General features: G+C 49.5%; 1 protein-coding gene across 1 annotated transcript in view; it reads right to left on the bottom strand.

Annotated features, from left to right (window-relative positions):
• LOC132574921 (DNA topoisomerase I, mitochondrial-like) overlaps positions 1-23,688 on the bottom strand; it is a 36,828-nt gene that overhangs the window by 8,227 nt on the left and 4,913 nt on the right. The window contains exons 3-10 of the mRNA XM_060243174.1: positions 21,162-21,284; positions 20,766-20,953; positions 12,451-12,595; positions 12,227-12,370; positions 10,164-10,349; positions 5,460-5,528; positions 4,583-4,697; positions 176-303 (exon numbers count right to left, since the gene is read on the bottom strand). Coding sequence (XP_060099157.1) covers positions 176-303; positions 4,583-4,697; positions 5,460-5,528; positions 10,164-10,349; positions 12,227-12,370; positions 12,451-12,595; positions 20,766-20,953; positions 21,162-21,284 — 1,098 coding nt within the window. The remainder of the gene's footprint in view (positions 1-175; positions 304-4,582; positions 4,698-5,459; positions 5,529-10,163; positions 10,350-12,226; positions 12,371-12,450; positions 12,596-20,765; positions 20,954-21,161; positions 21,285-23,688) is intronic.

Genomic DNA, 23,688 nt, shown 5'->3' with positions numbered 1-23,688 from the left:
TATGCTACAGCACCATCTCTGCTGTAACCACCTCACCCACCACGTGTAAGACCACCCGACTGCAACAGGGAAGCAGCGTCGACTTTCAGATCCAGGCAGGAAGCCAGTAAACAAGGAGGTGTCCTGCCGCTTCCCCAAGCACAATGTTGGCCAAGGGCTCCCCCTGCAGGCTCACCTTGGCCTGGAGGTTCTGCATGGACTTCTCGAAGGTCTTCGGGGTCGCCCGCTGGTGGTTGCACAGGAGGGCGACGGCGCGATTGGCTCGGTTGTAGGAGAGGAGTTTCGCGGCCACGTTGTCGTCCTCTGCGGAGGCAAAAAACAGAACGGCTGCTGGGAAGAGGGAGAGGCCAGGGCTGGTGAGAATCTCCAGGTCCCGAGAGCTTGAGGTGAGCCGTGACCCACATCTGAAGCTGCCTCAGTGCACGGCTGTCTCTAGTCTCAGGCAGTAGGCAAGACGCCCTCTTACGGCTGCTTACATACTCTGCATCCTACCCTTCTCCCTCAGCAGGGCCACAAAGGTGGCTAACAATTTAAAGCAGGGATGTCAAACATGTGGCCCAGGGGCCATATCAGGCCCCTGGAGGGCTCCTATCAGGCCCCCGAGCAACTGGCTGTCATCTGCTTCCCTCTCCCTCTCCCTTGCTTCTTTCTTCATCACAGCTTGCTTTGCCAGGCTTGCTCAATCACACAGGAGCTACAGAGCAAAGCCTTCTCTATTGGCTGAGGCTCTGTCCTTGGGGACGAATAGCTCGCTTTGTCAGGCTCTCTGAATTGCACAGCAGAGCTACTGAGCCAAGCCTCTCTTCCTTCTATTGGCTGAGGCTCCTCCCCCTCCTGCCCCTCCCCAGGGAAGGAAGGAAAGAGCCAGAGCTTCCTTTCCCAGTTCCTTGGACCCCATGGAAGAGATACAAAGAAAGCACCTTTAAGACCGAGTGCTAATGTTTTAAGAATGGTTTATTTTAATTTTTAAAAAATCTTTAATCGTGTTTGTATAAAGTTTATATCTCTGCTACTTGGCATTACATTTTATGACACATGTGGCCCGGCCTTCTTTTGCCAGGCTTGCTCAATCACAAAGAAGCTACAGAGCAAAACCTCCATTTTCTCCATTGGCTGAGGCTCCTCCCTTGGGGGGAAAGGGGAAAGGGAGAGTTTGCTTTGCCAGGCTTGCTCAAGCGTGCAGCAGAGCTACTGAGCCAAGCCTCTTTTCCTTCTATTGGCTGAGGCTCCTCCCTCTCCTGTTCCCTTGGGAAAGGAAGGAGAGAGATAAAACTTTGCCCAGTTCGCTGGATCCCATGGCAGAAATACAAAGAAAGTAATTTTAAGAGCAACGAATACTAATGTTTTAAGTATGTTTTTAAAAAAAAAAATTAATTGCGTTTGTCTGTGTCCTTTATGAAGTTTATATCTCTGCTACCTAATCTTAAAGAGGTACACACAAGGCCCAGCCTGACATGGCCCAGCCGTATCAAGGTCTCATTTATATCAGATCCAGCCCTCCTAATGAATGAGTCCGACACCCCTGATTTAAAGCATATGTGATCAAATCACATTTTAAAACCATTAAAAACCACCTCCCGGAAACATACATCATGAAAGCAATTAAAAACAGACTTACAAATACAAACCAAACATTAAAAATATGGGTTAGGAAGGAGAGATCACTGAAGGAATGTAAAAAAGTTTGCAAGGCAATGACAAATTCTGAACCGAGCCACCACTGCTAGAGTTGGTGAGGCTCAACTTGCACACAGCTTTAACTTTCCTAGTTAAGAACCTAAGAAGAGCCCTGCTGGATCAGGCCAGTGAGGGTCCATCTAGTCCAGCATCCTGTCTCACACAGGGGGCAACCAGCTCCTCTGGAGGGCCAGCAACAGGGCAGAGAGGCCGAGGCCTTCCCCTGAGAAGAATATCAGAAGAGCCCTGCTGGATCAGACCAGGGAGGGTCCACCTAGTCCATCCTCCTGTCTCACACAGGGGCCAGCCAGTTCCTCTGGAGGGCCAACAGCACGGCAGAGAGACTGAGGCCTTCCCTTGAGAAGAACATCAGAAGAGCCCTGCTGGGTCAGACCAGGGAGGGCCCATCTAGCCCAGCCTCCTATCTCACACAGTGGCCAGCCAGTTCCTCTAGAGGGCCAACAACAGGGCAGAGAGGCCGAGGCCTTCCCCTGAGAAGAACATCAGAAGAGCCCTGCTGGATCAGGCCAGTGAGGGTCCATCTAGTCCAGCCTCCTGTCTCACACAGGGGCCAACCAGCTCCTCTGGAGGGCCAGCAACAGGGCAGAGAGGCCGAGGCCTTCCCCTGAGAAGAACCTAAGAAGAGCCCTGCTGGATCAGGCCAGTGAGGGTCCATCTAGTCCAGCATCCTGTCTCACACAGTGGCCAGCCAGTTCCTCTGGAGGGCCAACAACAGGGCAGAGAGGCCGAGGCCTTCACCTGAGAAGAACATCGGAAGAGCCCTGCTGGATCAGACCAGTGAGGATTCATCTAGTCCAGCCTCCTGTCTCACACAGGGGCCAACCAGTTCCTCTGGAGGGCCAGCAACAGGGCTCAGAGGCCGAGGCCTTCCCCTAAGAACAACATCAGAAGAGCCCTTTTGGATCAGGCCACTGAGGGTCCATCTAGTCCAGCGTCTCACCTCACAGAGTGGCCAACCAGTTCCTCTGGAGGGCCAACAACAGGGCAGAGAGGCCGAGGCCTTCCCCTGAGAAGAACATCGGAAGAGCCCTGCTGGATCAGACCAGTGGTCCATCTAATCCCCTATCTCACACAGTGGCCAACCACTGAAGGGCCAGCAAGAGAGGCCAAGGCCTTCCCCTGCTGTTGCCTCTCAGCTCTGGGATTCACAGGCTTAGTGCCTCTAAATGCGGAGGTTCCCATCAGTCGCCACTGCTAGTAGCCACTGACAAGACTTGTCCTGTACAAATCTATCTAATGTTTTTTTCCTCTGGCACTGAATTCCACATTTTAAGCACTCTATGTAAAGAAGTATTTCCTTTTTGTCCATCCTGAACCAACTGCCCATCGGCTTCATTGGATGCCCTCGAGTTCTAGATGGAGAAAAAGTTATCTTTGTCAACTCTCTCCACCCTGTGCGTGATTTTATAAATCTCTATCACATGAGATTAGCTGTCTCTTTTCCAAACTGCAAAGTCCTAGGCTCCTTCCTCGCTTGCCCTCAACGAGCTTCACTTCTGTCCTCCTCTGCCTGGCTTGAACCTCCAAGGTGAAGATATACAATAGGCTACACAGAGGAATGAAGTTGCAACCAAATAAATCAAAACCACTCTGTGAAAAATATATTTACAAAATGTGATTCATACAAGAAAAAAAGTTCCATATGCACACACACACACACACACATATATATCAGTCCAAATCATAAATATATCCAAGACATGAATCCAAAAAGAGCTCCAACGGACAGCTAGCAGTGTAAAGGCCGTTTCGGACCGCCAGGTCTTTCATCCAGGGAGCCTTTCAGAACTTGCAGTATATGTGTAGAGAATTTCACAATGCTCAGATCTTTCACAAATTTATGCACAAAATTGGAACGCTGTTGCCTCCATCTGGTCAGCAAGTTAATTGTGTTAATTGGGATACAATTAACTTGCTGACCAGATGGAGGCAGCAGCATTCCAATTTTGCGCATAAATTTGTGAAAGATCTGAACATTGTGAAATTCTCTACACATATACCACAAGTTAGCCACAGTGTATGTGTGTATATAAAATTTTTTGCCACTGTGTGACACAGAGTGTTGGACTTGATGGGCCGTTGGCCTGATCCAACATGGCTTCTCTTATGTTCTTATGTTCTGCAAGACGCTCCCTGGAAGAAGGACCTGGCGGTCCGAAATGGACTTTACACTGCTAGCTGTCCGTTGGAGCTCTTTTTGGATTCATGTCTTGGATTAATTTATGATCTGGATATATATATGTGTGTGCATAAACATGCACATGCGGTATGTAAAATGATGAGGTTGCTGAAGGGAACTTTTTTTCTTGTAGGAATCACATTTTGTAAATATATTTTTCAGATTGGTTTTGATTTATTTGGTTGGCTTGAATCCCCAAGCAGCACATGCTGGTTGAAAGAAGGTGAGTTTGGTGTCGTGGTTAAGTGCACAGACTCTTATCTGGGAGAACCAGGTTTGATTCCCCAAGCAGCTGCTGGAATGGCCTTGGGTCAGCCATAGCTCTGGCAGAGGTTGTCCTTGAAAGGGCAGCTGCTGTGAAAGCCATCTCAGCCCCACCCACCTCACAGGGTGTCTGTTGGAGGGAGGGGAAGGGAAAGGAGATTGCAAGCCGCTCCGAGTCTCTGATTTAGAGAGAAGGGCGGGGTATAAATCTGCAATTCTTCTTTTTCGCAGAGGAATGGACGGCAAGCAGGACAGCACCATCCCGATTGGGCTTAGCTTCCAGTCTCTGATGGTGAAAGTCAAGACCACAGAGAAGTTGCAGCTCCTGAACCCACTCCCAACCCCTTCCCGCTCTCAAAACACGAACCCCAGCAAGAGTCAGAGAGCCCTGGGGAGTCTTGCCAGGATTAGTCACGTCTGTGATGCTGCATTGCCTTTTACCATTGGTTAGCGCTTCCAGCTGTTCTTGCAGCGTGATGGATGCATTGTACGTTCTGAAGACCTTCGCTGTCAAGCCGTCCATCAGGTCTTGGAGATGCTTATTCAACGATGTCGTCTGGAAGACAAGATGGGGAAGCAGCTTCACAATGAATGGGTTTCAGAAGGCCACAGATAAAGGTAAAGGTGGTAAAGATAGTCCCCTGTGCAAGCACCAGTCATTTCCGACTCTTGGGTGACATCACATCACGACGTTTTCTTGGCAGACTTTTTACAGAGTGGTTTGCCCTTGCCTTCCCAGAAGGTAGAGCACAGTAAAAAGGTAAAGGTAATCCCCTGTGCAAGCACCAGTCGTTTCTGGCTCTAGGGGTGACATTCCTTATTTTACGGGGTGGTTTGCCATTGCCTTCCCCAGTCCTCTACACTTCCTCCCCAGCAAGCTGGGTACTCATTTTACCAAACTCAGAAGGATGGAAGGCTGAGTCAACCTTGAGCCGGCTACTCGAACGTAGCTTCCGCCGGGATCGAACTCAGGTCGTGAGCAGACAGCTCGGACTGCAGTACTGCAGCTTTACCACTCTGCACCACGGGGCATTAAATTGCACTTCCTCCCTCTCACCCACCTCAGTCAAAGGAAATCTGTCCTATATTGAATCAAGACCGCTGAACCGTGATGGACCAATGTTGCCACCTCTTGTGGAAGCCATTTTTGGGGGTAGTACTCACCAACCCTCTCAAAATTCCAAATTTGGCTAACAGGCTCAAAAAGGTTTCTCATTGGTAGAAGAAGCCAGTCGTTAAAGGCCCAGGGAACCAAAAAGTCAGGCCAGACAGCAAAACACGCCTGCCCCAGAGCCCCCCAGACAGACCCCACACTTACAGACAGCCTGTCAAACAGGTCTTCCCCGGGATCTTTGTTCTCCAAGAACAGACGCAAGTTCTTGAACACCTGCAATAATTGAGAAGAAAATTGCTACAGGAAAGACTCCGATTCCGACCAAACCCAAAGATCAAGATCTCTGAAGCTACTCTGGAACAACCAGGCAAGACTCTGTACCAGGTTTGCTGCTGGCCCTCCGCCCAGGATCAAAGACCCACAAACCAAATCAAGGCCAGGTGGTATTATGGCAAAAGCGTGAGAGCCAGCGGCGGTCAGAATAGCGGACTAGCGTTCAGGAAAAACTCACTGGGTAAACGCTGGGCCAGTCTGGGTCCCTCGGTCTAGCCTACCTCACAGGGTTGGCATGAACAGGCAATGGGCAAGGGGACAACCGCTCTAAGCTCCAAGGAAGGGTGGGACAAAAATGTACCCGACAGAGATGTCAGTGTGATAATGACATCTCTTCAGATGGACAAACCCCACCCTGAAATTTATTGACTGAGTGCAGCATGTATTTATTTATTTTGATGGAGGGGGGGAGTTGCGTGTGTGCAACTGGAAGCCATGGTGACCTCTGGAGCCTGGCCCCTGCTGGGGACACGGAGGATATTCAGGGAGGTGGCTGAATAGAGCCTGCCCCTGCCTCCCAACTGGGTATTTCAAGGACAGCCTCTCATCCAAGTACTCATCTACAGTCGACCCTACTTAATTTCTGAGATCTGATGAGATTGGCTTGCCTGGGCTATCCAAGTCAGGGCAACCTAGTGCAGCATTTAGAAAACTGAGAGGGCAGAAGTCTGCCATTGGAAAAGGAGAGCTTAATTTCCTAAGATCAGAGCCAGTGTGATGTAGAGCTTGTGTTGGACTAGGGTCTGGGAGACCCAGGTTCAAATTCCCACTCTACCATGGAAGACGGCTAGGTGACCTTGGGCCAGTCATGCACAGCCTAACTCTAAACATGAAAAATAAACTTCTTCCACGTCATCTGATGTGAAACAGGGCAAAAAGGGGAAGTAGGCGAGGGTCTCTTTGCAAGCGTCTCCCACAGAATAGTAGGCTTACGAGAGGTTCCAGGACTTGTTTCGTGGCAGGAACTCCTTTGCAGGTTAGGCCACACAACCCTGATGTAGCCAGTCCCCCAAGAGCTTACAGGGCTCTTTGTACAGGGCCTCCAGGAAGCTCTTGGAGGATTGGCTATGTGATGGAACTGGCCCGATTCTGCCTTCAGACCCTTTTGAGCTGTCAACTCCTGAAGGGAGCGAATCTTCTTCCCACCCACTAGGGCACGCTGCCACCACCTGTTCAATTTAGGGGTTCCTGACGGAGAGGAACAGGACTCCCAATTCCCCCTTCCTGCCAGTTCTGAGGCCTGGCCTCAGGGTCCTCTGCCCGTCCAGCACCTGGTTATGACCGAGACCACAGTCCTTCTTTGGGAGGCCCCTGGAGAACTGGCACCCTTGCCAACTGTATGCCTTCCCTGGACTCCCCTCTTGCAGTAGCGTGGTCTAAGGCGGTTGGGTAACCTTGATGGTACAGAGGGACTACCTTTCTAAACAGACAAAACATTTATTTAAAATTTATAACTATATACAGGCATTACAAAGTTGTGAACAGAAGAACTAATTCGAACTAGGGGAAAACGCTCCTTCTTTCCCTGCTATACAACTGGCCCTGACCATACCATCCAGAACCCACTCACCCATCTCCCAAGACTCAAATCCTTTTCCCTCCCAGAATCTATAATATGTAACAGGGGTGGCCAACGGTAGCTCTCCAGATGTTTTTTGCCTACAACTTCCATCAGCCCCAGCCAGCATGGCCAATGGCTGGGGCTGATGGGAGTTGCAGGCAAAAAAAAACATCTGGAGAGCTACCGTTGGCCACTCCTAATATATAACCCTTTTCCTGCCCAGGAACCGTTTTTCCCTCCTGCAGCCCTCTGGGAGGCCAGTCTGAAAGACTTCCTGTCTCTCTTGGAGGCCTCCTCAGAATGGCTGCTTCCAGGCAAGAGGGGAGGTGGGAGGAGGAAGAGCCTAGGCCGAAGCCGGACTCCAGTTTGATGGCCTCTTCCTGCCGACCTAGGGTTGCCAATCCCCAGGTGGGGGCAGGGGATCCCAGGGTGGAGGGCCCCCCCCCACTTTAAGGTCGTCAGAAAGCGGGGGGAGGGGAGGGGAATGTGTGCTGGGAACTCTATTATTCAATATGGAGATTTATTCCCATAGAAAATAATGGAGAACTGATCCGCGGGCATCTGGGGGGGGGCTGTTTTTTGAGGTAGAGGCACCAAATTTTCAGTATAGCATCTAGTGCCTCTCCCCAAAATACCCCCCAAGTTTCAAAAAGATTAGACCAGGGGGTCCAATTCTATGAGCCCCAAAAGAAGGTGCCCCTATCCTTCATTATTTCCTACGGAAGGAATTGAAAAGGTGTGCCGTCCCTTTCAATGTGATGGCCAGAACTCCCTTTGGAGTTCAAGTATGCCTGTCACAGCCTTGATCTTGGCTCCACCCCTAATGTCTCCTGGCTCCACCCACAAAGTCCCCAGATATTTCTTAAATTGGACTTGGCAACCCTATGCCAACCCCCAGACAAACACCAGCCAAAATGGTATTTCTCCACAGGCTACATGGGGGGGGGGGGGGGGGTGTAGCCTAATAGGCAGAGGAGTTCCTGCTACATATTTATTTATTTAATTGGATTTACATCCTGCCCTCCCTGCCGAATCAGGCTCAGGGCGGCTTACGACAGTAACCCATTTACAAATATTAAGCATTAACGAGTTAAAACCTTAAACCATCTAACAATTCAGACACATTAAAACAATTTGGTGCTAACGGGACATTCCAATAACTTCAGTCTTCTCGAGTCTCCTCGTACGCGGCTATCGATTAAAAGCAAGTCGAAACGCAGCTTGTCTCGCAAGCCTTGCGGAACTGGGCAACGTCCCGCAAGGCTCTTGCTTCTTCCGGAAGTTGGTTCCACCAACAGGGGGCCGCTACAGAGAAGGCTCTCTCCCGAGTGAACTTCAGTCCCCCTCGGCCCAGGGATCGAGAACAGATTCTGGGTCCCTTATCTGAGAATGCTCTGGGGAACATATGGGACGAGACGGTCCCTAAGGAAGGCAAGCCCTCAGCCACGTAGGGCTTTAAAGGTAAAAAAAAATCACTGCCTTCCAGGAGTACCAGGATTGGAATGCAGAAGCAAGGACAGGGCTTTTTGGTAGCAGGAGCTCCTTTGCATATTAGGCCATACCCCTCTTATGTAGCCCATCCTCCAAGAGCTTCCAGGGCTCTTCGTAAAGGGCCGACTGTCAGCTCCAGGAGGATTGGCTACATCAGAGGGGTGTGGCCTAATATGCAAACGAGCTCCGGCTACAATAAAAGCCCCGGGCTTGCCTCTGTGCTCCAGTCCTGGTATTCCTCCTGATGTAGCCAATCCACCTCCTGATGTAGCCACACCTCCTGATGTAGCCAATCCGCCTGGAGTTTACAGTAGGCCCTGTACGAAGAGCCCTCTAAGCTCCAGGAGGATTGGCTACATCAGAGGGGCGTGGCCTAATATGCAAACGAGCTCCGGCTACAAAAAAGCCCCGAGAGTTTCACTGCGACACAAAACTGAAAGTGAGAACGGCAGCCCTAGAGAGTTCCCCTGCTTAGTTTCCCATCCTCCCAAATCCCTCTGACCCCCCTAGCCTGCACCACAGACACAGGGAAAGGCATCTGTGCGTTTCCTGCATTGTGCAGGGGGTTCATAGAATCATAGAGTTGGAAGGGACCTCTAGGGCAGGGATGGCCAACAATAGCTCTCCCGATGTTTTTTGCCTACAGCTCCCATCAGCCCCAGCCACTGGCCATGCTGGCTTGGGTTGATGGGAGTTGTAGGCAAAAAAACATCTGGAGAGCTACCGTTGGCCACCTCTGCTCTAGGGTCATCTGGTCCAAGCTCCTGCACAATGCGGGAAACTCACAAACAACTCCCCCTAAATTCACAGGATCCTCATTGCTGTCAGATGGCCATCTAGCCTCTGTTTAAAAACCTCCAAGGAAGGAGAGCCCACCACCTCCCGAGGAAGCCTGTTCCACTGAGGAATCGCTCTAACGGTCAGGAAGTTCTTCCTAATGTTGAACCGCAAACTCTTCTGATTTAATTTCAACCCACTGGTTCTGGTCCTACCTTCCGGGGCCACAGAAAACAATTCCACCCCATCCTCTATAGGACAGCCCTTCAAGGACTTGAAGATGGTGATCCTATCACCTCTCAGCCGCCTCCTCTCCAGGCTAAATGCGCCCAGCTCCTTCAACCTTTCCTCATAGGACTTGGTCTCCAGACCCCTCACCATCTTCGTCGCCCTCCTCTGGACCCCTTCCAGCTTGTCTAGATCCTTCTTAAAATGTGGTGCCCAAAACTGAACACAAGACTCCAGGTGAGGTCTTGCCAGAGCAGAGTACAGCGATACCATCACATCACATGATCTGGACACTAGACTTCTGTTGGTACAGCCCAAAATTGCATTTGCCTTTTTAGACACTGTTGACTCACGTTCAGCGTATGATCCACTAAGACCCCTAGATCCTTTTCGCACAGACTACCGCTAAGACAAGTCTCCCCCATCCTATAACCATGGGTTGGGCTAGATGACCCTGGAGGTCCCTTCCAACTCTATGATTCTAAGTTGGCTGGGCCTTGCAAAAGTGTGTTCCTCACCTGCTTCTCCACGGGCACTTTGTTGTAGTAGCGGATGCAGTCCTTGCCCAGGAAGTCAAACTCCACGACATTCTCCTTCCCATCCAGCCGATGGTGAAGCGTGATGTGCTCGACACGCAGGGAGCAGCAGCCCACCGTGTCCGCCGTCTCCCCCTCCTCCTTCTCGTTCCCCGCTCTCAGGGCCAGCTGGGGAGGGACACGGAAGGAGGAGGAGTCAGCTCTGCCCAACCCACTCCACTTGGTGGTGGAGCAACCCAAATTGAACCATGTCTGAGCCACGAGGTATTGATGGAACTCTGTCTGGGGCAGTGATGCTCTGCATTCTTGGTGCTTGGGGATGGGGGGATAACAGTGGGAGAGCTTCTAGTGTCCTGGCCCTGGTGGCACCTGTTTTTTTGGCCACTCTGTGACACAGAGTGTTGGACAGGATGGGCCACTGGCCTGATTCAACATGGCTTTTCTTACGTTCTTATGTATCACACAGAGTGTTGGACAGGATGGGCCACTGGCCTGATCCAACATGGCTTCTCTTATGTATCACACAGAGTGTTGGACAGGATGGGCCACTGGCCTGATCCAACATGGCTTCTCTAATGTATCACACAGAGTGTTGGACAGGATGGGCCACTGGCCTGATCCAACATGGCTTCTCTAATGTATCACACAGAGTGTTGGACAGGATGGGCCACTGGCCTGATCCAACATGGCTTCTCTTATGTATCACACAGAGTGTTGGACAGGATGGGCCACTGGCCTGATTCAACATGGCTTCTCTAATGTATCACACAGAGTGTTGGACAGGATGGGCCACTGGCCTGATCCAACATGGCTTCTCTTATGTATCACACAGAGTGTTGGACTGGATGGGCCAATGGCCTGATCCAACATGGCTTCTCTTATGTTCTTATGTGTGACACAGAGTGTTGGACTGGATGGGCCATTGGCCTGATCCAACATGGCTTCTCTTATGTATCACACAGAGTGTTGGACTGGATGAGCCACTGGCCTGATCCAACATGGCTTCTCTTATGTTCTTATGTGTGACACAGAGTGTTGGACTGGATGGGCCATTGGCCTGATCCAACATGGCTTCTCTTATGTTCTTATGCCACCGGCAGTGATGCTCTGTATTCTTGATGCTTGGGGGTGGGGGGAAGAGTGGGAGGGCTTCTAGAGTTCTGGCCGCACTGGTGGACCTCCTGATAGCACTTGGGCTTTTTGGCCACTATGTGACACAGCGTTGGACTTGATGGGCCATTGGCCTGATCCAACATGGCTTCTCTTACGTCTGGGGCAGTGATGCTCTGTATTCTTGGTGCTTGGGAGGGCTTCTGGGGTTCTGGCCCTGCTGGTGGACCTCCTGATGGCACTTGGGGTTTTTTTGGCCACTGTGTGACACAGAGTGTTTTTATGTGTGGCACAGAGTGTTGGACTGGAGGGGCCATTGGCCTGATCCAACATGGCTTCTCTTATGTTCTTATATGTGACACAGTGTTGGACTGGATGGGCCATTGGCCTGATCTAACATGGCTTCTCTTATGTGTGTTGGACTGGATGGGCCATTGGCCTGATCCAGCATGGCTTCAGTTATGTTCTTTTTACCTCTGTCGAAAAACCTCCAAAAGAGAGCCCACCACCTCCCACAGAAGCCTGTTCCACTGAGGAACCCCAATCACTATGGGACAGAATTAAATGTACACCTTTATGAACATATATATGAACATATGAAGCTGCCTTATACTGAATCAGACCCTCGGTCCATCAAAGTCAGTATTGTCTTCTCAGACTGGCAGCGGCTCTCCAGGGTCTCAAGCTGAGGTTTTTCACACCTATTTGCCTGGACCCTTTTTTGGAGATGCCAGGGATTGAACCTGGGACCGTCTGCTTCCCAAGCAGATGCTCTACCACTGAGCCACCGTCCCTCCCCCATGGATTACACATTCTCTCAGTTAAGAGTATTCCTCACGCTGTTCTGGTGGCGCCACCCCAATGTACAACGTCCCATCACAAGCTGCTTAAGGGCTAACTGGCCCATCCTCAAAGATTAGCCAATCAGCCCTCACCTTATCAATGAAGTAAAGCGCCACAGACCGCTGCCGTTTCTTCATCTCTTTGGACTTCCAGTCTGCACGGTACTGAGATCGGATCTGACTCACCACCCCTTTCAGTCGGCGAGCCACTTCATATTTCTGCCAGTCCTTCTCCCCCTGGAAAGAGAGGCGGGACAGTGAACTCTCCCAGAAGAAGAGCAGGTGTGAGATGCAGAAATGAGTTTTCGGACCCCCACCTTCAGCTTGGAGCTGGGGTTCAGCATCACGTATTTGATGGACCCCTGGATGTTCTCCGTCCATGATGCCAGCCAGGTGACGGTATTGTCACACCGGACTTCCTTCCACTTGTGCCCTGGAGGCGGCCGCGGGACCGCTGAGTCTCTGGCAGGGACAACAAAGAAAGAGAACCAACATGAAATCCATACAGCAGGGGTGTCAAACTCATTTGTTATGGGGACTGGATCCGACATAAATGCAACCTTGTCCGGCCGGGCCATTCGTGTCATAAAATGTAATGGCCCGGTAGCAGAAATATAAATTTTAGGTGTACAGGTATTGTTCAGGCATGTGTCTGTAAATTGCAAACTTGCTTTTGAATTATTGACATTACACAAATCTCCTGGTCAATGGTTTGAGCCTAAGACCCAGGGGAAAAGATGAAACGGCTGGGCATTGTAAGCTTTTGTACATAAGCTGCTTCATGTGCCACTGAAGAAAACAGAGGCTTTGCTCCGTAGCTCTGCTGTGTGATTGAGCATGCTTGGCAAAGCAAGCTGCGATGCAGAATGAAGCAAGAGACAGAGAAGGAAGCAGATGACAGTGAGTTGTTCACAGGCCTGATAGGAGCCCTCCGGGGGCCTGATCCGTCCCTCAAGCGCATGTTTGACACCCCTGCTATAGAGGGCAAGAGAACACAGTATGCTGGTGTCACTGTCTGAATTATCCCATATTTAAAAGAAGGTGCAACTGCTCAGAGAGAAGAATGACTCCCAGAAATTCTCTCTCCTGCCCCCGAAGCCTACACTGCCACTCCTGACCGGTCCGCACATTCATAAGAGCTCTCCCATCCCCTGTATGAGCCGGGCAGCATTTCTGGTTCTTGCAACAAACTTTCAGTAAGATACTTCCTTCACTAGGTCTGCATTTTGTGCCTAAAATCTGGTGCCCTCCCTGTAACAAAAACAGTCCTTTAGTGTAGGGCCTTTTTATAGGAATTGCAATTTATGTTTCCTTGTTTCCCTCCCCAGTCTCCGGGCACTGGACCCCGATAAAAGGAAGTACTTCTTCACCCAAAGGATGATGAACACATGGAATTCACTGCCACAGGAACTGGTGGCTGCAAGCACAGACAGCTTCAAGAGGGGATTGGATAAGCATATGGAGCAGAGGTCCATCAGTGGCTCTTAGCCACAGCGTATTGTTGGAACTCTCTGTCTGGGGCAGTGATGCTCTGTATTCTTGGTGCTTGGGGGTGCACAGTGGGAGGGCTTCTAGTGTCCTGGCCCCACTGGTGGACCTCCTGATGGCAGGTATTTTTGGCCACTATGTGACACAGAATGTTGGACTGGATGGGCCACTGGCCTGATTCAACATGGCTTCTCTTAGGTTCTTATGTGTGACACAGAACGTTGGACTGGATGGGCCACTGGCGTGATCCAACATGGCTTCTCTTATGTTCTTATGTGTGAAACAGAGTGCTGGACTGGATGGGCCAGTGGCCTGATCCAACATGGCTTCTCTTAGGTTCTTATGTGTGACACAGAATGTTGGACTGAATGGGCCACTGGCCTGATCCAACATGGCTTCTCTTAGGTTCTTATGTGTGACACAGAACGTTGGACTGGAGGGGACATTGGCCTGATCCAACATGGCTTCTCTTATGCTCTTACGATTAGCCATTAATATTCAACATTCTACCAATCATAATGTTTTTTTTTAAATTTCCTGCATTCTTTGAGCAATCGCTAATTCTCATAAGCCATCTTGAAAGCAAGGTAAGGTGGGATACTCATTTTTCCACAAACAAAATAGTTCTTAGACCTAAACTACCCTCTTGCTGTTGGAACCTCTCTAACATATATGTTTGAGGTCTCCTATCCATACTAGCTATGAGTACAGGGTGAAACTGGCGAAGTATCAGAAGAATTTCTGCTATTCCACTATCTAGTTCACAAAGGCTAGAACTCTCTGGCTTTTAGCTAGGATGGAACTCCGTGTCTAGAGTCAATAAGTCCCTGGATGTTAGATATTTGACAAAGGGAGGGTTGACTGTTAAAAGTTCAGAACTCATCTCTTCCATTGCTCCTAGTTGCTTTAAAAATTGTGGGGAGGTTGCTTCATTTATGCACGGATGGTGGGTGGGCTTGTAAGCGTATTTCAAACATTTGGAAACAAATTCAATTTCAGATCAAACTCATCACAGGTTACTTTCTCCCCCTCAAACCAGATGTTTCTTAATTACATAATTGAAAGGACCAAGCCCTTAGCAAAGGTTCTTTGGAGTTAATTAATATTTTGATTGCAGCAGCCAGACTTACTATAGCTTTAAACTGGGTAGATTCCTCACCACCCTTATTGGATCGGTGGTTTCATCGGCTGTGGGAACTGTTTGTTCTTAATACAATAGCGTGCAATTCTTTCGATTTCTCAATTGAACAACATGAACATCGTGTGGTAGCTGTTTTGTTTGCTCTGGTAACATATTTAACTGTACATGACATTGCACCTAATAATCTTTTCTACAAAAAATGGATCTACTTTTGATCTTTGTGTTATGCTTGTTTAATGTTAGTTTCCTACATTTTATACGGCGCATGCTAGCTTTCATTTGCGATTGTTCTTGTATGGGCAAATGATAAATAAACCTTCGTTCAGACTTTAAAAAAAAAGTTTTTTTTTAAAAAAAAAAGACCCCAGAACTCTTGTGGGTTCCCTAAATGATGATGATATTGGATTTATATCCCGCCGTCCACTCCGAAGAGTCTCAGAGCGGCTCACAATCTCCTTTACCTTCCTCCCCCACAACAGACACCCTGTGAGGTAGATGGAGATATTGGATTTATATCCCGCCCTCCACTCCGAAGAGTCTCAGAGCGGCTCACAATCTCCTTTACCTTCCTCCCCCACAACAGACACCCTGTGAGGTAGATGAAGATATTGGATTTATATCCCGCCCTCCACTCCAAAGAGCGCCTCACAATCCCCTTTACCTTCCTCCCCCACAACAGACACCCTGTGAGGTAGATGAAGATACTGGATTTATATCCCGCCCTCCACTCCGAAGAGTCTCAGAGCGGCTCACAATCTCCTTTACCTCCCCCCGCCACAACAGACACCCTGTGAGGTAGATGAAGATATTGGATTTATATCCCGCCCTCCACTCCAAAGAGTCTCAGAGTGGCTCACAATCTCCTTTATTTTCCTCCCCCACAACAGACACCCTGTGAGGTAGATGAAGATATTGGATTTATATCCTGCCCTCTACTCTGAAGAGCCTCAGAGCGGCTCACAATCTCCTTTCCCTTCCTCCCCCACAACAGACACCCTGTGAGGTAGATGAAGATATTGGATTTATATCCTGCCCTCCACTCTGAAGAGTCTCAGAGCGGCTCACAATCTCCTTTCCCTTCCTCCCCCACAACAGACACCCTGTGAGGTAGATGAAGATATTGGATTTATATCCTGCCCTCCACTCCGAAGAGTCTCAGAGCGGCTCACAATCTTCTTTCCCTTCCTCCCCCACAACAGACACCCTGTGAGGTAGATGAAGATATTGGATTTATATCCCGCCCTCCACTCCGAAGCGTCTCAGAGCGGCTCACAATCTCCTTTCCCTTCCTTCCCCACAACAGACACCCTGTGAGGTAGATGAAGATATTGGATTTATATCCCGCCCTCCACTCCAAAGATTCTCACAGCGGCTCACAATCTCCTTTCCCTTCCTCCCCCACAACAGACACCCTGTGAGGTGGGTGGGGCGGAGAGGGCTCTAACAGCAGCTGCCCTTTCAAGGACAACCTCTGCCAGAGCTATGGGTGACCCAAGGCCATTCCAGCAAGTGCCAGCGGAGGAGTGGGGAATCGAAGTCCGCACACTTCACCACTACACCAAACTGGCTCTCTAAAGTGCGACTGGGCTTGAATCTAGGTCTTCCGAAGAAGACCAACGTGGCTATCCTCTGAAATGATCATGTTTTGCTGGGGAAAAGATTACAGGGTTTTCTCTACAGGGCAAGGCCCATGGCAAGGTATCTGCTTGGCATGCAAGAGAATCAGGTCACAGGTGCGCCCAAGACCTTGGAGTGCCGCTGCCAGTCTGAGTAGGAAGTACTAACCTTGATGGACCAAGGGTCTGATGTCACGTTCTCATGACATCTGACAGGGTCTAAGGCAGCTTCATGGGTGTTCGTATGTCGAGTCGGTCCTGAATCTATTGCCCGTCAACTGCAAAGAATTCTGGTAAATCGGAGAGAGGGAGAAAAGTTCCCTCTATCCACTTTCCCTACCCCTTGCATAATTTCACAGACCTCCACCACATCTGTTAATTTTTCTTATACAAACAAAGAAACCCTTCACCTTTCAGCTTTGCCTTGTGAAGAAACCATTCCACGCCCTTGACTCTTTTGGGTGCTGCAATGTACCTTTTAAGCCAATTTGGTGTAGTGGTTAAGTGCACGGACTCTTATCTGGGAGAACCGGGTTTGATTCCCCACTCCTCCACTTGCAACTGCTGGGATGGCCTTGGGTCAGCCAGAACTCTCTTATCTTGGAGACCCGGGTTGGATTCCCCACTCCTCCACCTGCAACTGCTGGGATGGCCTTGGGTCAGCCAGAACTCTCTTATCTTGGAGAGCCGGGTTGGATTCCCCACTCCTCCACTTGCAGCTGCTGGAATGGCCTGGGGTCAGCCAGAGCTCTCTTATCTGGGAGAACCGGGTTTGATTCCCCACTCCTCCACTTGCACCTGCTGGAATGGCCTTGAGTCAGCCAGAGCTCTCTTATCTGGGAGAACCGGGTTTGATTCCCCACTCCTCCACTTGCAGCTGCTGAGATGGCCTTGAGTCAGCCATAGCTCACTTATCTGGGAGAACCGGGTTTGATTCCCCACTCCTCCACTTGCACCTGCTGGAATGGCCTTGGGTCAACCATAGCTCTCATAGGAGTTGTCCTTGAAAGGGCAGCTTCTGGGAGAGCCAGTTTGGTGTAGTGGTGAAGTACACGGACTCTTATCTGGGAGAACCGGGTTTGATTCCCCACTCCTCCACTTGCACCTGCTGGAATGGCTTTGGGTCAGCCATAGCTCTCTTATCTGGGAGAACTGGGTTTGATATCCCCACTCCTCCACTTGCACCTGCTGGAATGGCCTTGGGTCAGCCATAGCTCTCGCAGGAGTTGTCCTTGAAAGGGCAGCTGTTGGGAGAGCCCTCTCAGCCCCGCTCACCTCACAGGGTGTCTGCCGTGCGGGGAGAAGATATAAGAGATTGTAAGCTGCTCTGAGTCTCTGATTCAGGGAGAAGGGTGGGGTATAAATCTGTAATTCTTCTTCTAAGATGGAGTGACCTGTGCTGTACAAAGTGTTCCCAATGTGGGCGTATCTTAGATCTACACAAGGGCATTGCAACACTGGTGGTTTTGCTTCCCATCCCTTTCCTAATCATCACTCTTCTCCAGCGCATACTTGCATTGGATAAAATGGAACACTGGGTATATAATAGGGTTGCCAGCTCTGGGTTGGGAAATTCCTGGAGTTTTCGGGCATGGCATCTGGGGAGGGTGGAGGTGAGTCTACCTTCCAAAGCAGCCGTGTCCTCCAGGGGAGAATTCCAGGAGAATCCCAGCCACGACTTGGAGGTCAGCAACCCTAACGAAAACTGATGCTGAACAAGCGGAAACGATTCACTACAAAGACACTTTTTGCCGCTTTCTCCCGTGGCGAAGAGTGTTAAAACTGCAGTACTGCAGCCCTAAGCTCTGCTCACGACCTGAGTTCGATCCCCGGCAGAAGCTGGGTTTTCAGGTAGCCGGCTTGAGGTTGACTCAGCCTTCCATCCTTCCGAGGTTGGTAAAATGAGTCCCCAGCTTGCTGGGGGGAAAGTGTAAAAGACTGGGGAAGGCAATGGCAAACCACCCCGTAAAAAGTCTGCCGTGAAAGCAACGTCACCCCAGAGTCAGAAACAACTGGTGCTTGCACAAGGGACCTTTCCTTTTTCCTTTCACTATGCAGCACCACATCCAGCGGCTTACAAGCTTGGTACCTGGTCCCTTCTCTTGGCTTTCTATAGCAGGGGTGGTCAACGGTAGCTCTCCAGATGTTTTTTTTGCCTACAACTCCCATCAGCCCCAGCCACAATACGAGAACTCACGGGCACTCAATGAAATTGCTGAGTAGTTAGGTTAGAACTGAGAAAAGGAAGTCCTTCACCCAAAGGGTGATTAACATGTGGAATTCACTGCCACAGGAGGAGGTGGAGGCTGTCTGGGGCAGTGATGCACTGTATTCTTGGTGCTTGGGAGGGGCAACAGTGTAAGGACTTCTAATGTCCTGGCCCCACTGATGGACGTCCTGATGGCATCTGGGGTTTTTTGTCACTGTGTGACTCAGAGTGTTGGACCGGATGAGACACTGGCCTGATCCAACATGGCTTCTCTTATGTGTGACACAGAGTGTTGGACTGGATGGGCCACTGACCTGATCCAACATGGCTTCTCTTATGTTCTTCTGTGTGACTCAGAGTGTTGGACCGGATGAGACACTGGCCTGATCCAACATGGCTTCTCTTATGTGTGACACAGAGTGTTGGACTGGATGGGCCACTGACCTGATCCAACATGGCTTCTCTTATGTTCTTCTGTGTGACTCAGAGTGTTGGACCGGATGGGCCATTGGCCTGATCCAACATGGCTTCTCTTATGTGTGACACAGAGTGTTGGACTAGATGGGCCACTGACCTGATCCAACATGGCTTCTCTGATGTTCTTCTGTGTGACACAGAGTGTTGGACCGGATGGGCCACTGGCCTGATCCAACATGGCTTCTCTTATGTTCTTACAGTGCAACTATTGGGTAAGAAATACCTCATGATAAATTCATTTTAACTTTATGGATGTTTGTGGATGTAATTATAATTATGCTTGCCTCTTGTATTTTTAGTTCACTGATGAAGACATAATATCAGAACAGGATATATCTAGAATCTCTATCTAGAATGTGAACTCTAAAACTTGAGAACTTTAAACTTGAACCACTGGGTTTAAAATTTAATTTTCACTGAAATTATATATCTGGAATTTAATTTTTGGATTGCTATCTCGCCCTATCCTGTAAGTGAGTTCAGGATGGCTTACAATTTGTTTTCTGATTGAACTTATGCTTTTGGAATGAATGCTTATTGGAATTGTGGAAACAAATATTGAATATTGTAACTGTAAACCTAACTGCTTATTGTACTGTAAATGGAATTTCTTTTTGCTTTTTGCATTATGATTTAACTCTGGTTATTGAAAAGAAATAAATAAGAATTAGAGAATAGGAAATAGAAACACACTAACTGGATTTAAAATAGGGTGTACTGGAAAACACTATTGCAAGCCAAAATATCTTTTTCTGTATTTGACTTATGTGTGGTTACCAATATTATAACATAAGAGAAGCCATGTTGGATCAGGCCAACGGCCCATCCAGTCCAACACTCTGTATCACACAGTGGCTAAAAAATGTTATATATATATATATATATATACACACACACACACACACACACACACAAACACACACTGTGGCTAATAGCCACCTGATGGACCTCTGCTCCATATTTTTATCTAACCCCCTCTTGAAGCTGGCTATGCTTGTAGCCGCCACCACCTCCTGTGGCAGTGAATTCCACATGTTAATCACCCTTTGGGTGAAGAAGTACCTCCTTTTTTATCTGTTCTAACCCGACTGCTCAGCAATTTCAATGAATGCCCACGAGTTCTTGTATTGTGAGAAAGGGAGAAAAGTATTTCTTTCTCTACCTTCTCCATCGCATGCATAATCTTGTAAACCTCTATCATGTCACCCTGCAGTCGACGTTTCTCCATAACTCTGCATGCAAGAGGATCTGAGAGGGAAAGAGGTTAATTCTCTCTCTCTAACACTCAGATACACTTGGCAGCTGCCCCCTCCCCCGCCCCTCACAGGTTAGATGTTGAGCCCCTTTGGTCCTTGCTTTTGCCTTCTGTTTTTCACCTTCTATAGGACCTCTCTTCTTCTTCCCTCTCTGACCTGGGCTTGGAGCAGTAGTAAGTTAACCTTTCTGAAATGAATCTGTTTGCAAGTTACATGAACCAACATGAATACGTCATTTAAGATGCGCTTCTATTTTTTTTAAAGCAAAATTTCGTTCTCTTGACACTAAAGTCCGATCTCTTTGTAATTTGTTTGAATAGCATTTTCCCCTTCAATGTGAAGAATCGGGGATACTATGAAAAAGCTTCTGTGCTTTCGAGACAAATGTTTTTTAAAAAAATACACATAACCCAATATCACACCCTTCACAATGCAGATACCCCACCTGCTGCAATTGATGATTATGTCTTCTGGCATGACCCTTTTCTTGAGCATCCCCATCTTAGGGTGGTCCCCGCGCCCCCGGAAGAGACCTGGGGGTTCGGTTTTGAAGTTTCCGATCTTCTCCCGGTGCCCATCGATGATGCAGTAGCCGTATTTCTCCTGGATCCTCTCCGCCTCCTCTTTCAATTTCTGTTGGAAAACAAAAACAGGGAGGTATTATTTTTAGAATATCGATTCTAACATCTTGGCTACATCAGGGGGTGTGGCCTAATATGCAGAGGAGTTCCTGCTACGAAAAAAGCACTGCAAAGTCAGGACAGTCATTCAAGAATCAATCCATGCCCGAAGAAAGCTCAGTTCTGCAGCTCTCAAAGGACCTCAGTAGTGGGGACCAAACCTGTTTCTCCTCCTTGGGCAGGGCTTTCCGGGCCTCCTGCTTCTCCACAAAATACTTATGGATCTCTTCAAAATTGCACTTCCCCAGCTCTCTGATCTTCTTCCTCTCTTCCGAGGTCATCTCCTGTGTGGAAAACCAAAGCGACAGCAGAAATTACGGTTCGGCAGGTCTCACTCCAAGACAGGGCACGGTCAGAGTTCCTGGACCCCCTCCACCCATGCATCCACCTGGACCGAATCGAGACTTCGGTTTCTTGTCTCATTACCAACGTTGATGTCTCCATGCCTACTATTCCTCTGCATATTATACCCAGGGTTTTTTTTAGAGCAGGAACTCCTTTGCATAGTAGGCCACGCACCCCTGATGTAGCCAATCCTCCTGGAGCTTACAGTAGGCCCTGTAAGAAGAGCCCTGTAAGCTCTTGGAGGATTGGCTACATCAGGGGTATGTGGCCTAATATCCAAAGGAGTTCCTGCTACAAAAAAGGTCCTAATTATACTTAATCCAATCAGGCCCACTATTGCCATTCACTTAGGGCTGCCAAGCCCCTGGTCTGGGTGGGGCTTCCCCCACCCGGAAGGTTCCCAACCCGCCAGACCACATTGGGCCGATGGGGGAACCTCCCCCAATGTCGCCGGCACAATGACGTCGCCTGGAAGTGACATCATCACGCCCGCGACATCGCGCAGTGACTGCTCTAGGTGTTTCCGGGAAAACTCTATGGTTTCCCTGGACACCTTAGCGATTTGGGAGGGGAAACTCCATGGTACAATAGGTACCATAGAGTTTTTCCCTCCCAAATGGCTAGAGCATCTGGGAAAACCATAGAGCTTCCTGGAAACGCCTAGAGCGGCCACCACGCAACGTCGCCAGTGCAATGACGTTGCTTCCAGGTGATGTCATTGCACCACGCGCTAGTGCACGAGAAAAGTCCCCTGCCGGAGGCTTAAAGGTACTTGGCCACCCTACATTCACTTGCTGTTTACATTTACCTACTAACCTTGTTCAACATCTGAAATCCCTCCACTCTCCAAGATATAAGGACAGATGGATTCACATTCTAGCTGTAGCTGAAGAAATGGGTAGTGACTCAAGAAAGCTCTTACCAAGCCCCAAATTCTGCTATTAGTCTTTAACAGGGGTGGCCAAACTTGCTTAATACAAGAGCCACATAGAATAAACATCAGATGTTGGAGGGAGGGAGGGAGGGAGGAGGGAGGGAGGAGACTGCGGATTTATACCCCCGCCCATCTCTCTGAATCAGAGACTCAGAGCGGCTTACAATCTCCTATATCTTCTCCCCCCCCTCTCAGCCCCACTCTGTGAGGTGGGTGGGGCTGAGAGGGCTCTCACCACAGCTGCCCTTTCAAGGACAACTCCTGCGAGAGCTACGGCTGACCCAAGGCTATTCCAGCAGTTGCAAGGGGAGGAGTGGGGAAACAAACCTGGTTCTCCCAGATAAGAGTCTGCAAGACAAGGAACGAACGAACGAACGAATGAACGAACGAACGAACGAATGTGGTGGGAGGGAGGAGAGGTGGAAAGAAATCAACTTTAACTTTACATGCATTCTCCAAGCAGCCGGCTGGCTTGGCGAAGTGATTTAAAGAGACAAATGCTTTCTCCAAGCTGGCTGAAGGGGCGGTGGGGGCTTCAAGAGCCACACAATAGGTGCGAAAGAGCCACGTGCGGCTCCTAAGCTGCAGTTTGGCCACCCCTGGTCTTTAAGGTCCTGCTGGACTCTCACTCTTTTCTACCGCTATAATCGGACTAACACGGCATCCCATCTTTTATCTATGAACATCTGAAGCTACCTTATACCGAAACAGACCCCTGGTCCATCCGTGTTAGTATTGCCACCGGCAGCTGCTCTCCAGGGTCTCCGGCAGAGGCCTTTCACATCCCCTCCTGCCTGGTCCCTTTGAAGTAGAGATTGCAGGGACTGAACCTGGGACCTTTTGCGTGCCAAACATGCTCTATCATGGAGCCGCGGCCCCACCTCAATATCACCGGATATCGCGCTACCGTTGAGTTCTTGCCTGTCGTTTGCAACAGGAGAAAACAAGCCAATGCAGCTGCAACACTACAATGATCTCCGGTGACGTACGACTGCATTCCGGGTGGCCTACCAGGTACCAGATTTAGCCACAGTCCACACCGTGCCCCGTAAAGCTGAGCACCACTGGACCGTGTTGCGGAGCTCCTGAAACTTCTCTAATATGCATTGGATTCTCCAGTATTCATTGGATAAACATATGGAGCAGAGGTCCATCAATGGTTATTAGCCACAACGTACTGTTGGGGCACTGTCTGGGGCAGTGATGCTCTGTATTCTTGGTGCTTGGGGGGGCACAGTGGGAGGGCTTCCAGTATCCTGGTCCCACTGATGGACCTCCTGATGGCACCTGGGTTTTTTGGTCACTGTGTGACACAGAGTGTTGGCCTGGATGGACCACTGGCCTGATCCAACATGGCTTCTCTTATGTTCTTATGTGACACAGAGTGTTGGACTGGAGGGGCCATTGGC

The sequence above is a fragment of the Heteronotia binoei genome, chromosome 7, assembly GCF_032191835.1.
Source record: "Heteronotia binoei isolate CCM8104 ecotype False Entrance Well chromosome 7, APGP_CSIRO_Hbin_v1, whole genome shotgun sequence".
Lineage (NCBI taxonomy): Eukaryota > Metazoa > Chordata > Lepidosauria > Squamata > Gekkonidae > Heteronotia > Heteronotia binoei.
The sequence above is the reverse complement of the archived record's forward strand: the minus strand, read 5'-3'. Positions and strand labels throughout refer to the sequence as shown.